This window comes from Hemibagrus wyckioides, linkage group LG05, assembly GCF_019097595.1.
Source record: "Hemibagrus wyckioides isolate EC202008001 linkage group LG05, SWU_Hwy_1.0, whole genome shotgun sequence".
Taxonomy (NCBI): domain Eukaryota; kingdom Metazoa; phylum Chordata; class Actinopteri; order Siluriformes; family Bagridae; genus Hemibagrus; species Hemibagrus wyckioides.
This window is the reverse complement of record NC_080714.1, coordinates 21,787,793-21,804,041: the sequence shown is the minus strand read 5'-3', so window position 1 is coordinate 21,804,041 and position 16,249 is coordinate 21,787,793. Positions and strand designations below refer to the sequence as shown.

The following is a 16,249-nucleotide window of genomic DNA, read 5'->3' as shown; positions in this document are numbered from 1 at the left end:
CGCACACACACACACACACACAGACACTTCCCATATATCACTGCATCTTTCTGTAACCTTACACAGTGCTGTGAGCAGCTCAGTGAGTCACTACAGCAGTGAAAAATAGCTTTCCTTGTGAGCCACACACACAATCATCATGTGGCCATTACATGTAGTTGCCCCGCCTTTCTCCACCTCCCGCTTAGCCCACTCCTCTCTCTACCTCTCACGCTGTCAGCGTTGTCCACAGCACTTAAAACCACATCAATACAGTGCACACTTCCCCCTACAAACCTGTTTCTGCATCTCTACCCTTCGCTGGCAACCACAAAGACTGGGCTCGTTCTCCTGGGCATCTCTGACCCCATTCATCTCCCTCCATCCATTCCTCTTCCCTTTACAAAAGATGCCAGTTTCGCTTGTAGCGATTACAGCATGTACTCCGTCTCCTGCTTTGTGCTTTCATGCTACACTTGATTTCTCTCTCGCTCTCTTTTCTTTTGTCTCGGCGCAAAGGAGGCCTTCCGGGAATGATTGACAGGTTAACAGTCCCCAAAGCACAACAGCATGAGAGCGAGAGAAAAGGAGGGGGTAAAGATTGCACTCTGGTGTTCAAGGCGAGATATTACACAACATTAACCACAGGCAATGATCTACTCAGTGTATTTTAATTATTCTAGGATATTTTATAGCTAATATTGGTTCATTTATATTTATACATGCAGCCTCCAATAATATTGGAATTTTTTATTACGCAAAACCTGATCAAAATTCATAATTCCAAAGGATTTTGTTTGCACTGTCTGAAAAGATTTCAACTGAAAAATATTCAATGCTTCTATACGTGTTTAGTGATTCTGGTGCTGAAATATTTTATTTTTCTAGAGCCCAGCAACTTCCACTTTATCCAGGTTAGGGACTTGCAGTTCTTCGGGAGAACTTCTGTTCAGAAAATAACCCATGCTCAGGAGTGAACCAGGGAACATAGAAATGTGAGAAAGCACTGCTACTCACATACTTTAAAAAAGAAATCAGTATGAAACTACATGCTCTTCTAGTACACAATAGCTATTTCTCTTCCAGTAACACCTGGGGGGGAAAAAACTCACTACATGACTAGAATGAGCAATGGAAGTGTGGAACTTTGCCAGTGAAAACTGGCATGAAGTCAGTATACACACACACACACACACACGTACACACATGTACACACAAACACACACCCACAGAGGAAGTTGTCAGTTCTGCTTGCCAGCTTGTGTTCTCTTTATTGCGGTCACCTGAGCAGCTCAGTGTGTCTGAAGATGAGGAGCGTGAAATAAGTCGGTGATCCTCTGACTCTCGTCTCTCTCTTCCCCCCCCTCCACTTATCACTGTGAGACGTTTCCTCCAGCTCCAGTCTGCTAATCTCTCAACCTATTTCCGAGTCATATTTATAGTTATCATGCAGAGACACAAACAGCTTCTTACCACATTGAAGATACTTAATATTCAAGTTGGAGAAAGTTTTTAAAAAATGCTTGAAAAAAACCCCCACAAACCTACTTTTTGACTGGAGCTGACAATGACGGCTTCTTCTCTCACTTGTTTCTTTTCTGATGAGCGTTTGACCAGTCGATAGGCTACTGAGGGATGAAATAGGAAGTGAGCACTGTAACTATGTGTGAAGCCTGAAACATATCCAGTAATCCATTTTTAAGTCAGAGATCATTAGTGTCTAATCACCATCAGTTCCAGCCTAATCAATAATACACACACAACCCTAATAAACAAGTGTACACTAATAACATGATCATTATCCGGTGTCTGCAGTTAGCTGATTGTTCAAGAGATGACGATATCTCAAATCCGAATTAAAGTCATTACCAGATATTAAGAAGACTAATTAGAACCTGGATTTTAAACCAAATGAATTAAATAGATATACTTTATTGATCCCATAAGGGAAATTTCCTGTGTTACAGCAGCTTATATATACTATAATAAATCCTTTTGGTCAGCTGTGTAAAAGATTACAAATATTGTGTCTTTAAAAGGAAAACCATTTGTTAGGTGACTCATGGACACTATGTGATCTTTTCCAGTTTAGAACATTTTGTACAGACAAACTAGCTCATAAGCAGGAGAGAATATTTGGATAGTTAATCTAGTTGCGTTGAGACTTATTCTGACTTTATATATCCAATAGACTTTTTAACTTATTACTAGTAAATAACACAAACTGCATAGCTAAACGTTTGTGGACACCTGATCATCAAATCCACACGTTTGTTGAACATCATATCCCACATGAAGCCCCTCCTTTACTCCAGTCTTCTGGGAAGGCAAAATATTCCACTAGATTAAGGATCTGACCATTTAGCCACAAGCCAAAATGATGTCATGACAGTATATTCTTTGTAATGCAGACTTAACTTTTGTTGACCCACCGCAGGTTCTGTGGCCGACGGGAGTGTTGTACATCTGCAGGAAAAGTGGTGATGCAAGGGGATGGTGAATGTCTCAAGGAGTAAAAAAAAAATTCAACTCCACTTATTAACCTTTAGAGACTAAATCATGCCAATATTTGGATGATTTTGCGAATCTTGCCCAGTTCCCACCCATCAGTCTCCATACAGCTGTTACCAAGTAGGGGTGGGGGAGGTGGGAGCAGGTAAGCTAATGCTGCATTCATTCATGGTGTCTCGTAAATGTTAATTTGTAAATTGTAATAAAACAGGCCTGAGTGGCTGTTGGTCTACTGTAGTGACCTTCTAGCAAGATAGGCTTAGATTTGCAGCACAGCAACAACAGTGGACAGCAAGTAGCATTAAGAAAACTGTAGCTGGCTAATTTTAGTCATAATAGTGATTATGGTGGTGAGTGTTATAACTAAGGACTATGTCTGTGTAATAACCACTCTATAGCCAAACTATAGGTACTTCACCTTTCACCGAGTGAGGGCACGTTATTTGTAAATCATGTACATCATTCTGTAAACTGGAAGGAACTAGTAGTTGAAAAGACTACCCCATGTTAATGACTTGAAATCTCTAGTTGAGGGGACAATTTTTGTGGCTTTTATCAGTTGTAGGCAGAAAGTTACAAGTTGTAACTTCTTCTCAATTACAGCATAAAACACACCTCCTCCAAGACACATGAAGCCAGCTACATCTTTACCAATTGCTGCGTCTCCAGGCGATGTAACACATTTGGAGGAAATGGCTATCCGCAAGCATGGCTTCATGATAGCCCATGATAGGCTGTGAGTGGCAGGGGAAAGAGAGAAAGAGAGAGAGAGAGAAAGAGAGAAAGAGAGAGAGAGAGAGAGAGAGAGAGAGTATGCCACCGCTCTCGCACGGACAACACGGCCAGTTTTGCTCGCTTGGATTCCTGGCCTTGGATGAATTTGGCATTATCAGGGCTTGAACTCTTCCAGTGTTGCCAATATCTGACACATCCTCGAATCCACCATTACATAACCAAAGAATAACCGTTCAAAAATCCTGAGATAAACACAGATTTATTGATTAAAACAGAGTTGATTGTTCTTTTTAATAATACAGTCATTTAAACTGACAAAGACTTTTTAGCTCTCTCTTTACATGTGCATACAAACACACAGAACGATGACATGTATTGGGACAGATATACAGAGCCAGACTACAGGCAGAGTGGCATTTACTCTCTATGGCACGTGAATAGCTGTAAAGTGTGGATTAATGATGATGATGATGAAGTTGCTCCACAGTGTGTGACTTTCATGCCTGTATAAAACTCTGTAATGCTTTGCATTAAAGCTTCATTAACTAACACAGTAATTAGCATGAACAAACCATGACCTTCAGCATTAATAAATCATAAACACATTATCATAGTAATTAACATTTTTAAATTAACGTTTTAAACCAATTAAACAAAATAATCGCCTCCTCCATTTCTCTACACTTAAGTCAATCAGTAAAATGAAGATCATAGTGAAGCTTTTGAGGATGTGACAAAAACCTGGAACTAAGGCTGAAAAGCAAGTTCCAGTATTTACACCAGGAAATTATGAACATTTAGGAACTGTAATTTACATTTTGCAAATTTATACATGGATTTTATTTTTAGTCATGGACTGAATAAAACACAGCCGATCAAAAACACTGATGAACGCAATAGCATGTTATTAATTATTAATAACATGTTAATAATGCTGAAGCTGAAGATTAATGTTAACGAATGCATTAAATAACATTAGTTAATGAAAGCTTAATACAAAGCATTAGTTAAACCCCATTTTCTAACAAACATCTGAGACTGTTGAACAGTGTGCGTTTACGTCTTTAGGTCTCGTACACCACGCGTTGGACGACGTATTGACATGACAAAGCACCAAGAAGTACAAAACAATGGTAGGAGTTATGAAAAAGTTGCAGCACCTCTGAGGTGAAATGAAAGCTATGAATGGGGAAATTTTAAAGACTACGGCTTTTTCTTCCTCTTCCATCTTGAAGTTAATTATAACCAAAAACATGCAGCTTGTTATGTTACTGAGAATCCACAAGGTGCAAAAGTGTCCTCTGTCCTGAAGACTCTCCTGTAGGTGAAGCTTACTGACCATTACAAAGCACTGACACTATAGACTCCTTCCATAAATATTAAATAAAGCTCTATATACAGAAAACTGCACCGTATCAACGAACTGACCATTTTCTTTGAAATATATAACTCATGTAGGAATCTGTTACACTTTATATTGGTTATGTGGAACCATAACAAGTCCCTGTAAATGAGCTGTTACTATAGAAACATGGAATTAGTAAAAAGGAGCACAACAGCGCTGTGGTATAAAGGAAAACACATAACAAGGAGAAAAGACAGTTACGGTGCAGTATTTATTACAGCATTAGATCATGTGTAGTGGCTGTTATGGGGTTTCTGTAGAGAATATCTAATTCAAACTCGTACTTTATTAGTTGCATTTAAATAAAGACTATAGCTTGGAAGATGAGAAATATTTACGGACTTTGGGAACCAAAGCAAGTATTATAGTACCTTGGGTGAAATTGAGGAAGTTAGGTTCAATTACGGAAAATTTGTTTAATACTTCTTGGTGGCTTTTATAGTGATCGTGGAAGCTTTGCAACACTTTTCAGGTACATTCCTAGTTACTCTTAAACATTTCAGGCACGTTTCTATGTATGGATTGTTCCTTTCGATGTACTGGTGGGGTCGTCTCACTCAGAGCTATAGCTGTGGAATCGGGGGCAGATTTAGAGAATCCAAGGCGCTGTGGTAAAGTTCCCTCAAAGCCTTCAGCAACAACAACCGGCAAAACATCTGATTAAAAAGATGAGGTAACGGCTCCTGCAGAGTGAGGCAGAAGGACAGGGGCACAAACAAGGAAGGAGGGTTAGAGAGAAAAAAAAAAAAGACAAAGCAGATGGAGAGTGTAAACAGAGATGGGAAGAAAGAGAGGAAAAGGGTGACAATGCGAGAAAGGGTGGGAGGTTAATGTCACTGAACTCCATTTGAACTGTTTAAATTACATTACTTAACGTTTCCATGCTGTCAGTACAGACAGACCCATGGACACACACACACACACACACACACTGAGACTCACCCCAAGTACATGTACTCTGTTGTAATACGAACTAAAGTCTTTACTGAGAGACACCAGGAATCTGCAGACCTGCACAATACAACAGAAAGAGCAAACTGAACGAAATTCGGTACTGCCTATGTATTCGTTTCCTCAATTAACATAAAAATGGAAGACAACATATGTTAGTGTCAAAATGTACACCTCTAGTGGTGTTTTCAGTCCCATAAGCACAATCCAACAGACACAAACCTGCTCTGTTCTTAAATTAACTCTGGCTCCCGCCCCCTCCAGCTCCAGCGTCTGTCCTGATTGGTCCAGAAGCTCAGAGAATGGGATGAGGTAATTGAAAAGAAGAAGCCACTCCCCCTAGTGGAGACATAGTTTTAGTGTTAGGACTGCAGCATTTTACTAACGGATTCCTAAAATAATTTCTTTAGAGCTCTGTACAAAAATCAATGGCATGTTGAATTACCTCTTCTTTTAGAGAGGAAAAATCCAGCTCTGTGCCTGCAGGGATTTCGGGGTAGATGCCTGCAGAACAGTCGTGAGGTCTTTCACATCATAATGGCAAATATAACACGTTTTACATTGGCATGTGGTGCTGATATTTAGCAAATACTTTTCTATTCATCACGATATGAATGGGATCGTATCTGAGATCGTAATTCATAATAAAACCACAGGGCCATAAAACATGACTCCAAATACCTTAAAATATTTTTAAAAACCATTTAATAAATAAAAAAATATTTTAAAAAGCATACAAATAAAAATATACAGTAGTCCCCTGCTATATCGCGGTTCATATATCGCGGTCCCGGGATATCGTGGATTTTTATTTGGAACATAACTAATTTTTTTTTTGCAGATTTTCTCCGTATAACCTTATAGTGAATTGTTTTTATGTTGAAATAAGGTAATTTATTAATAAAAAATATATATAATTATTAATTACAAAATATAAACATTAATTAAAATAAAGCAAAATTCTCCAGCATCCCAGTTCTTCGTGTGTCACTGTCCCGAGTGTTTGCTTTTGTTCTGTGTATTTTTACGTTTTTTTTTCTTCATGCCCTATTATGTTGCCCAAACGCTCGGCACCATCTAAAGCTTCTGGCAAGGAACATACGTACATACAGTACTAATTATAAATGTGATATTTCTAGGAATTTACCCAAAATTCATCTTGCTATATGCTTGCAAATGTTTTCTGTGTGTGTTTAAAGAGTGTTGGAGGGTAATTTACGGTTTAAACAATAAAAAAAAAAAGCATTTGGAGGTGGCGGATTTTGGAACGGTTTGGAACGTAACCCCAGCGATAAACGGGGGATTACTGTATTTAAAAAAAAATGAAAATAGTGTATTCCTATGTCTAACCTTCTTTTCCTGTATGAAGCAACAAGAGCGATTTAACAAAGAATTTTTTGGATAATAAACTTTGATTTAAATGGCCTTCAAAAATGTAAATATGACTACATTTTCTAATAGTATTGAAACAGTACTAATAGTTCTAATAGCCCTGTGTGTGCCTCACCTTGCTGTACGCCTTTTTCATAGCTGCTGAACAGCGTGTGTAGTCTTGCACAGTTATACATAACAAAGACTCCTCCCCTGGGACCTTTTGTGGACACGCCCACTTCACGCTGTACATCCAGAGTCACCTAATATGACATCATCCAGAAATTACAGTCATCACTGCTATAAAAAGCTTAAATGTGAATATACAATACACAAATACAACCTCAAACTTTCACACATACATACTCGTAGGTCATACGATAAAGAGTTACTGGACGTCTCTAGTGCGTGCAGACATGCATGCATATGTGCTCAAACACACACTCACAGGGCTAGTGTGTGCTGTGGAAAGCAGCTCAAACCGCACTGTGGCACAAGTCATCACTCTGATGATGTCATCCCAGGTTTGTCCTGCAAGGTCACCAGAAAAAAAACACACACATGTAGCTCTCCTGCACAGACCTCACACACTGAGCTCACTTCCTGTCTCACCACACACACACACACACACACACACACCTGCACTTACCTTCCACTTGCTCTCCATATTTCATTTCGGAAGCTTCTTTCATCTGGGCTCTTCTTAATCTGAAGAGAATTTATGTGCAGGTGCACACACACACACACACACACACATACACACACACATAGATAGATCAAATTATTTGTCTATTACTGTATATATATACACTATATTGCCAAAAGTATTCGCTCACCCATCCAAATAATCAGAATCAGGTGTTCCAATCACTTCCATTCCATAAAATCAAGCACCTAGGCATGCAGACTGTTTTTACAAACGTTTGTGAAAGAATGGGTCGCTCTCAGGAGCTCAGTGAATTCCAGCGTGGAACTGTGATAGGATGCCACCTGTGCAACAAATCCAGTTGTGAAATTTCCTCGCTCCTAAATATTCCACAGTCAACTGTCAGCTGTATTATAAGAACGTGGAAGTGTTTGGGAACGACAGCAACTCAGCCACGAAGTGGTAGGCCACGTAAACTGACGGAGGGGGGTTAGCGGATGCTGAGGCGCATAGCATGAAGAGGTCGCCAACTTTCTGCAGAGTCAATCGCTACAGACCTCCAAACTTCATGTGGCCTTCAGATTAGCTCAAGAACAGTGCGCAGAGAGCTTCATGGAATGGGTTTCCATGGCCGAGCAGCTGCATCCAAGCCATACATCACCAAGTGCAATGCAAAGCGTCGGATGCAGTGGTGTAAAGCACGCCGCCACTGGACTCTAGAGCAGTGGAGACGCGTTCTCTGGAGTGACGAATCGCGCTTCTCCATCTGGCAATCTGATGGACGAGTCTGGGTTTGGCGCTTGCCAGGAGAACGGTACTTGTCTGACTGCATTGTGCCAAGTGTAAAGTTTGGTGGAGGGGGGATTATGGTGTGGGGTTGTTTTTCAGGAGCTGGGCTTGGCCCCTTAGTTCCAGTGAAAGGAACTCTGAATGCTTCAGCATACCAAGACATTTTGGACAATTCCATGCTCCCAACTTTGTGGGAACAGTTTGGAGCTGGCCCCTTCCTCTTCCAACATGACTGTGCACCAGTGCACAAAGCAAGGTCCATAAAGACATGGATGAGCGAGTCTGGTGTGGAGGAACTTGACTGGCCTGCACAGAGTCCTGACCTCAACCCGATAGAACACCTTTGGGATGAATTAGAGCGGAGACTGAGAGCCAGGCCTTCTCGTCCAACATCAGTGTGTGACCTCACAAATGCGCTTCTGGAAGAATGGTCAAAAATTCCCATAAACACACTCCTAAACCTTGTGGACAGCCTTCCCAGAACAGTTGAAGCTGTTATAGCTGCAAAGGGTGGACCGACGTCATATTGACCCATATGGATTAGGAATGGGATGTCACTTAAGTTCATATGCGAGTCAAGGCAGGTAAGTGAATACATATATATATATATATTATATATATATATATATATATATATATATGTATATATATCTATATATATATATATATAAATTTATATATATATATGTATATATATATATATATACATACACACACACACACACACACACTATATGGCCAACAGTATTGACACCCCTACTAAATATTCATTTCAGGTGTTTCAGCCACACCTTAGCCATGCAATCTACGTAGACAAACTCTGGCAGTAGAATAGTTCCTACTGAAAACCTCACTGACTTAAAACGTGGTACTGTCATAGAACTGAACCTCTGTAACAAGTCGGTTTGTGACATTTGTCCCCCAGTCTACTGTAAGTGCTATTATTGTGAAATGGAGATGTCGAACAATATCCGAAGCCACAAAGCAGCAGGCCATGCAAACTGACAAGAGTGCTGAAGTGTGTAGCATGTAAGAATTTCCCCATTTCCTTTTATATGTCTCAGTGCAGAGATCCAAACTGGCTCTGAAAGCAATGTCAGAGCAAGAACTGTGCATCAGGACTGTGGAAATATGTTATCTGACATGATAGATCATGCTTCTCCACGAGCAGTCGGAGTGAAGAAGGGGGATTACAAATCTGGATTAGGGGGATGCCAGGATGATGAGAACTATAGTGCCAACAGTAATGTTTGCTGGAGGAGGGATAATGGTTTGGGGCTGGAGGAGGGATAATGGTCTGGGGCTTGAGGAGGGATAATGGTCTGGGGCGGTTTGTCACAGCCAGATTTCATAGACGTTGTTGACAATGCTGGTATTTCTAGTTCTGGGGCTTTTCTGGTGCACAGTAGTAGAATACATACATAATTCCACAACAAGAAACCATTTTGGTTTAGGTTACACTCACTTTGAGTTAAATACTGAATATAGATACACATACGGATATAGAGTACTAAACAGATACAGATACAGACACTGTCACGTCCCTAATATAAACACAATACATACATACATGTGAGGTAGAGTATAAACGCCTATACTGACTAGCCATTTCAATAGGTAGATTTAACTGTAGCTTATCTGCTGGTATTCTCATTAGCTTTACCCCATCGATCAGTGGAAATACTCCATCACAGGACCACTGGAGAGCGGGTGTTCTTTGGGTGGTGGACTATTCTCAGCACAATGGTAACACTGACGTGGAAGTGTTATGGTAGTTTGTGTGCCTCGAATGCACCAGGTGCAGTAATACAGCTGTGGTTTTTAAGCCTCTTGGGACTGAGAACTGTTTAACAAGCACAAAGCATCCGGTTATACGAAGGGCTGGAGGATGAGTAACACAAACAAAAACTGTGCTATAGTCTCGAGCTATCGATTACAATGTGTCATACCAGTGCAACACACACTACCATGTCACCATGACTGCAGAACAGCCCACCTATCGAATAACATCAGGTCAGCAGTGGTCCAGTCCTTTTTTTAATGTTGGACAGGAAGGAGGGTGTGTGACAAATAATGCAGCAGCGCTTGAGTCAGTAATTGTAATATACCTACATAGTGCACCTATGTAGTAGGTTTTGCTGCAGTTTTGAAGATTCTCTGATCCAGTCGTCTAGCCATCACAATTTCTCCGTTGTCAAACTCGCTCAAATCCTTACGCTTGCCCATTTTTCCTGCTTCTAACATCAACTTTGAGGACTTGCTGCCTAATATATCCCACCCACAACAGGTGCCATGATGAGGAGATAAACAGAGTTATTCACGTCACCTCTCACTGCTCATAATGTTCGGTGTATATAGTAAGATTGTATGTATAGAATAGTGTAGAACTTACTGCAGGTATTGAGCTGCGTTCATTTGAGTGCCTGGAGTCTTTACTGGACCACACACTACCAGCCTCTGACAGACAGACAGACAGAAATAAGTGTAAAACTGGCATAAAGTATGTTTTAATTGACTCTTTAATGTTCCAGCAAAGATCATCTTCTTAGCTAAGTGTAAGTAAAAGCTGTAAACATTACACCTCACCACATGAGGGATTTCACAGGCTTCTACTCATACTGTACGTGTGCTATTTTAACAAGCTAAAACAAATTAGGTGTGCGTGTGTAATAGAGATGGAGAAACCAGTGATGCCTGTGTGCATGTGATTGTGTAGCTTCACAGGGCCTGACGATACGAAGTTCCTTTTTTGTGCATTAATATTTAGTATTCCTCTTTTTAGTGTTTTTGTGAGCGTGTGAGAAACCTGCGTTGCCATGGCGCTGGTAGCTCTCCAAAGCATGGCCGTCTGTTGTTGGCGGAACTCATCCTGACAGGAAGTCACGTGCAGCACTGTAGCTGTGGATGCCTGCAGGAAGGACAGGGTCCTACAGATCAACCATAATGCACAAACACAGATCTACAATTGCTAATAAATACAAAAAAATTGACAAAGTAAACCAGGTCCAACAGGAGTAGTTTACGGCTAAATTGTAAGCAAATACATTTTGCTACACGCATTTTTTAATGCAATATATGATGAAACGTGATCAAGTGCAGGGCTAATATTATAACGTTTGTCACAGTGCAATTTGAATGAATATATAAATAAACAGAAATATGTAATGATATATCAGCTGATATGTGGGACTCACAGGAAAGTCGTCCATCGCTCTGTCCAGCTGAGCCAGATGACAAAGTGCCTCTCGCTGCACTGTAGGAGAGAGAGAGAAAGAAGAAGATTCACGTTTATTATTCCAACAAACACAGGCGACAAAAAAAGTATTTTAAATACACTTTTATAGTCTGGATTTTTTCAGCATGGCAGATTTAAGAAGGAATCCTATGCAATGACATCAGGATTAAATTAAACATGGAGTAAAGAGAGGAGGTTAGAGTACCTGGCAACCTGCATTTTTTTTTCTGTATAAAAACTCTTCAGTTTTTTGTCAAACGCATTTAGATCTATGCTGGATGTTATCCTTATCCTTACATAAAACATAACTGAGAGGGCAATCTCCATGATGGTGGCTGAATAACTAGTTTTGCCTGCCCTGACCAACTCAACCACACACGCATTGTCTAAAATCTTTCATATGTGTTCAGTTGGGTTGGGATCTGGTGACTGTGAAGTGCCATATCATATGAAGTACCATCTTACTAACACAATAGAAATGTTTCATCAAAACATAAAGGTGAAATCATGCAAAAATAAAAATAAAATGTACCCTTCAAGAGAATAGAGTCAATAAGTTTTCGTTTAATTTATCACCTCTCAGTATCTGACACATGGCCATGTGACTGTAAAGGGAAGTAACGCTCTGAAATTCATGAGGTTACAGAGATCTGTGATGCCTTCTCTCCCACACCCAAGCTGAAGTGACAACAATAAGTGCAGAAGCAGCAAAAGTATCCGGCTTTCTTTCACCTTCATGCAGTCATGAAGCGGACCTGATCATTTTCCCCAAAACAGAAAGTGCAAAGAACGCTTGTGCAGACATTTTATTCATTTTATAGCCACTGCAAATGTCGATTGGCTTGTAAATACAGTGATTTTTTGGCATTTGATGAATGTGGATGATGCAATTGTGCTTACTGATTTCATAATGTGTGTGTGTGGGCTGTTTCAGGGAAGTCATCAGCTCACACTAATGACATCTAACACAAATGTGAAGTGTGTCCAAAAGTGTGAGCAAAAAATAAAAAATGGAAATGAAATAGCTGGAAGTCTGAAGTTAAGTGTATTTACTACATTCTCATACACACACACACACACACACACACACACACACTTGTCTTCACCTGTGCAGGTGCCAAGAGTGGGGTCATAACCCTGCAGCTCTACATCCTCCATCACTCGTTTCAGGTTTATCCTGACCTCCTCAGTCATCCCTCCATCCTCTCCCTTACTCGCCCTCTTCCCTCTCTCTCCATCTGTCTCTCTGTAGGAACAGTTCTCCAGGGCGTTCCTCATCTTTTCTTCTCTTTCATCACTGTTCCAGCTCACAGACGCTGCCGGCCAATCAATGCCCAGGATTCGGAGGAAGCTGATGATTTCGCTGTCCTCAGGCAGGGCAGGACAGAAGGACACAGAGTAACTGCAAAAAAGATTTCAGAAACACACAAGAGACTTATTACTTATACCTCTTTATCTCTACGTCTCTTTCTCTCTTTCTCTCTCTCTCTCTCTCTCACACACACACAGGTTTACTCACCCTTGTCTCAGGAGCACTGCTCTAAGGTGGTCAGCGATAAGGACAGTGCGGAGCTGCCCCAGTGTCAAAGTGTCTGGAGTGGGCAGAGCTTGTTTGGCATGCAGTGCGGGGCAGTTTATAACAACACAACCCTGTCTTTGAGTGGCAGGTCTCAGGTACGCGTTTATCCCACACAGAACGCCTTGGAATACTGTGCAACGGTCCACTGTTACACGCAGCCCCTCCGCTGTGATGTCACATCCTGCAAGCGGTAGCACACCATTTCCACGAAGAGAGAGGACACGCCTAAGAATACCCGGAGGAACCTGCAAACGGACACATACAGACATACGGACGCATAATGGCCTTTTAAGTACCATGACACAGTGAGCTTTTCAGAGACTGTCAGTGGAATGTCAATAAGTCACTGGAATGAAAATAAATGACTAGAATTCACATGACAATTATGACTGTGATATGCTTTATTCCATGTCTGAGTACTGATTGAAAGCCCTATCCAGGGATTAGGCAGATCATCAAAAATCAGATATATGTAATTCTGAATAGTGGGTGGGATATATCAGGCAGCAAGTGTGTTAGAAGCAGGAAAAATGGGCAAGCGTAAGCATTTGAGCGAGTTTGACTAGGGCCAAATTGTGATGGCTAGACAACTGGATCAGAGCATCTCCAAAACTGCAGCTCTTGTGGGGTGTTCCTGGTCTGCAGTGGTCAGTATCTATCAAAAGTGGTCCAAGGAAGGAACAGTGGTGAACCAGGGACATTGATGCTCATTGATGCACGTGGGGAGTGAAGGCTGGCCCGTGTGATCCGATCCACCAGACGAGCTACTGTTGCTCCAATTGCTGAAGAAGTTAATGCTGGTTCTGATAGAAAGGGGTCAGAATACACAGTGCATGATGGGTCAGGGCCGTTTCGGCAGCAAGAGGGGTCCAACAGAATATTAGCTAGGTGGTCATAATGTTATGCCTGATCAGTGTATAGTATGTTATGAGGTAATTGTGCAGAGTGGGAGGAGCTTAAAGCTGCAACTTCTTGACATATCTACTCAAGCAGTTTAAGAGGCTATGTGATTATAGATGCAAAAAAAAAATCTGAAATAAGTAACCAAAAATCACGTTTCTACCTGTGGTGTCTTGCCTTAAATGACTTATTATTGCAGCATTGTGTGCTTGGAGGATTTGTCCGGGGTTTTTGAGGACAGTGGAGAGATGAAAACATCCGCCTCAGGGTTCAAATGTTTGGGTCAATAAAAGCAATGTCAACTGTTATCAGTCCCACTGCCTTACTAAACCAGATAAACAGCATGGCAGCAGTAACACATGCCTTTACAAACTGAACCTCACCTGTCCGTCAGAGTAAAGCGTGGCCAGGACCGTGTTGGGCGCCAGGAAGTCTCGGTTTCGCAGGTTTTTGGCGCTGCTCTCTTTAAACCAGAGCTTGTCCCGCTCGCTGGTGCTCCTCTCCCCGCTTTCGGTGTGCTCGGACTCGGCTTCGTGTCCGGTTTCCCTCCGCAGAGCACACCGCAGCGCCCGTACAGTGGAGCCGATCCGGAACGGCGCCGTTTCCGCAGTCTCCATCATTCACCGCGTTCACAGCGTGAACATAATAACCATTCAGCCGAAACCCTGGTGTGATTAATTATATCTACGAGGCCTCTAATGGACACCCACGCGCTTTCCTTTCCTCGCACATCGATCACTGGCGAATCCCTGAAGCCGGAACTTTGTAGTAAGGTAAAAGGCTCTACTACGGCACATTTCACTGAAACATACACGCTCTGGAAGGACGCCATCTTAATTGTGGCAGGATTCGGGCGTGTTTTTATTATGTGTTATAAACTTCCTTTTCTTCTTCTTCTTTTTCTTCTTCTTCTTCTTCTTTAAAGATCAGCTAGTTAACAAACTGTATTAAGTATACATAATGTTTTTTTTCTGTATAATTCAGCTACTCTGTAGATACAATTCTACTGAAACTCCAAGCACAGGCACTTATCTCATGATATTTGGTATATAAACACCTCACACCTTTTGGAACAATAAATTATTGTAATATATTGTAATTAGTCTGTTTCCTTCAAATTAGTAAGCTTCAGTCTTTAAACCTCAGTAATGGTTTTATTCTAGTTCAGAATGGTGGTGAATCAGGAGCCCAGGAATGCTGGGAATGTGGTGGGAATACACCAAAAGGGATGTACATGCAGACATTCACACACTCTTTCAGTACAGCCAGTGCACCTACTGACATGTTTTTGGCAGTGGTTTGATTCAAGATATTTTGTTAATTGAACGCAAACCACCATTTAATGTCTCATAATGAGTTGTAGTGTAAATTTACGTAGTTATTTTTTATAAGTAAGTTATAAGTTATAAGCCTTTATTTGTCACATATATATTACAGCACAGTGAAATTCTTTTCTTCGCATATCCCATCTTTGGAGGTTGGGGTCAGAGCGCAGGGTCAGCCATGATACAGCGCCCCTGGAGCACAGAGGGTTAAGGGCCTTGCTCAAGGGCCCAGTCTTGTTGTTCAGGCAAAGACTATACAATCCTTTTGCATTCATATCAGTGCTCACGGTGATGGGTTAAATCCCAAATCCCCTTCATGATGGATATACACCCTACATAAGTCTCTATAAGGATTTAGATACATATAAAGAACAAAGAACAAAAAGAGAAAGCAGGCTTAGCACTTAAATGTGAATTTGTATAGAACAAAATATTTTGTAAAATTTCCAAATGATTTGGATGCAGTCAACTGAACTGATTTGCTCTTATTTCGGATTGTACTCCTGGCAGTTTTACACATTTACTCCTTTTAAACTCTTACTGTCTAATGTTTAAACCAGAAGGCGAGTTGGCCTGCAGTTACCATTTAACAGATTTGAACCATATAATGTGAATGATCCAACAGCAGACATAGTTTATGTCCTGAAAAAACATGGCAACATTTAGAGGTTTATGTTTGTTTCTAGGTGATTTTACAATGGTTTATAAATGTTCTTCATTTCTCGCTACATGGTGTTATAATCATAAAGTCAACAAACCGGGTGGTTTAGCAGACACCAGTGTTGTGTTAATTAAAAACAAAAGAGTCCTATGGACTCTAATG

The 16,249-nt window shown here is 40.9% G+C and overlaps 1 protein-coding gene across 1 annotated transcript; it reads right to left on the bottom strand.

Annotated features, from left to right (window-relative positions):
• Positions 1-3,468: 3,468 nt before the first annotated feature.
• dalrd3 (DALR anticodon binding domain containing 3) lies at positions 3,469-14,898 on the bottom strand. Its single transcript, XM_058390111.1, has 13 exons — positions 14,485-14,898; positions 13,142-13,446; positions 12,729-13,024; positions 11,582-11,640; positions 11,194-11,295; positions 10,780-10,844; positions 7,602-7,660; positions 7,401-7,483; positions 7,089-7,215; positions 6,027-6,085; positions 5,804-5,920; positions 5,573-5,641; positions 3,469-5,313 (listed from the first exon to the last, which is right to left on the bottom strand). The coding sequence occupies exons 1-13, from the start codon at positions 14,719-14,721 to the stop codon at positions 5,194-5,196; spliced, it is 1,698 nt and encodes a 565-aa protein (XP_058246094.1). The 5' UTR covers positions 14,722-14,898; the 3' UTR covers positions 3,469-5,193.
• Positions 14,899-16,249: the final 1,351 nt, after the last annotated feature.